The sequence below is a fragment of the Caenorhabditis briggsae genome, assembly GCF_000004555.2.
Source record: "Caenorhabditis briggsae AF16 supercontig from assembly CB4, cb25.NA_095, whole genome shotgun sequence".
Classification (NCBI taxonomy): Eukaryota; Metazoa; Nematoda; class Chromadorea; order Rhabditida; family Rhabditidae; genus Caenorhabditis; species Caenorhabditis briggsae.
The window spans coordinates 1-763 of NW_025543392.1; the positions used below are offsets into that span (position 1 = coordinate 1).

Here is a 763-nt window from a genome sequence, read left to right on the forward strand (position 1 = left end):
ATCAAAGCCATAGAAATCTGTCAAAATTAAAAACCAGATAGCAAGCAAATTACCGGTATTCGTCGCATAGTTATTCGAGAAATTCGGAGAGAAATGAGAGGTGGAAATGAGAGGAAAGATAAAAAATAAGAAGAGATTTAGACATGGAAGAATTGGTCATCAGGATGATCATAACTGTATTGGGCCATTCTTCCGACAAGGATCAGACCAGAGGTGACAATCAGAACTGCTCCGACGAATACTATTAGAAGGAACCTGCAAATTTCAAATTATATGTTTTGAAATATTTCATTACTGGAATATACTAACCGATCAAGTACGGTAGCCAAGAACTCCCACTCCAGAGAGCATTGTCGTTTTCTTCGCATTTCATCCACTTCTTTATTGAAAACATTTGAAGTTCTCCGCAGTTGTGTATTTGTTCCTTAACAAAGTTTTGTTTTTCAATCAATTTTTCAGATTTTTTACCTGCAAGGGCCGACATAGTACCCTCCCACATCGTAGCTTTGGCTGTAGACGGAGCAAGAGAAGGTGCACGAGATCTTGCGGTGTTCGGAGAGTTTGGAGATGTAACATCAATCATTTGGAAGGATTGGCGCTTATCAGAAACGCTTCCAGCAGATGGAGGCACACGTAGTGTTGACCTGAAAAAAATTCATTCAAACTGAATTACGGAGTATTTTTTTACATTGGTGATTGCATTTTAGTTGATCCGTTGTGAATGTTTCTGGTGAGGAGCTGAGACTTCTTTCGTCGTCGAACA

At 39.3% G+C, this 763-nt stretch overlaps 1 protein-coding gene across 1 annotated transcript in view; it reads right to left on the bottom strand.

The window, feature by feature from the left end:
• Positions 1–137: 137 nt before the first annotated feature.
• The window catches only part of CBG24089, a gene marked incomplete at both ends in the record, with an annotated part of 2,076 nt that continues 1,450 nt past the window's right edge, over positions 138–763 (bottom strand). The window contains 3 exons of the mRNA XM_045241021.1: positions 138–255; positions 310–424; positions 469–644. Of these exons, the coding sequence (XP_045091252.1) occupies positions 138–255; positions 310–424; positions 469–644 (409 nt within the window). The remainder of the gene's footprint in view (positions 256–309; positions 425–468; positions 645–763) is intronic.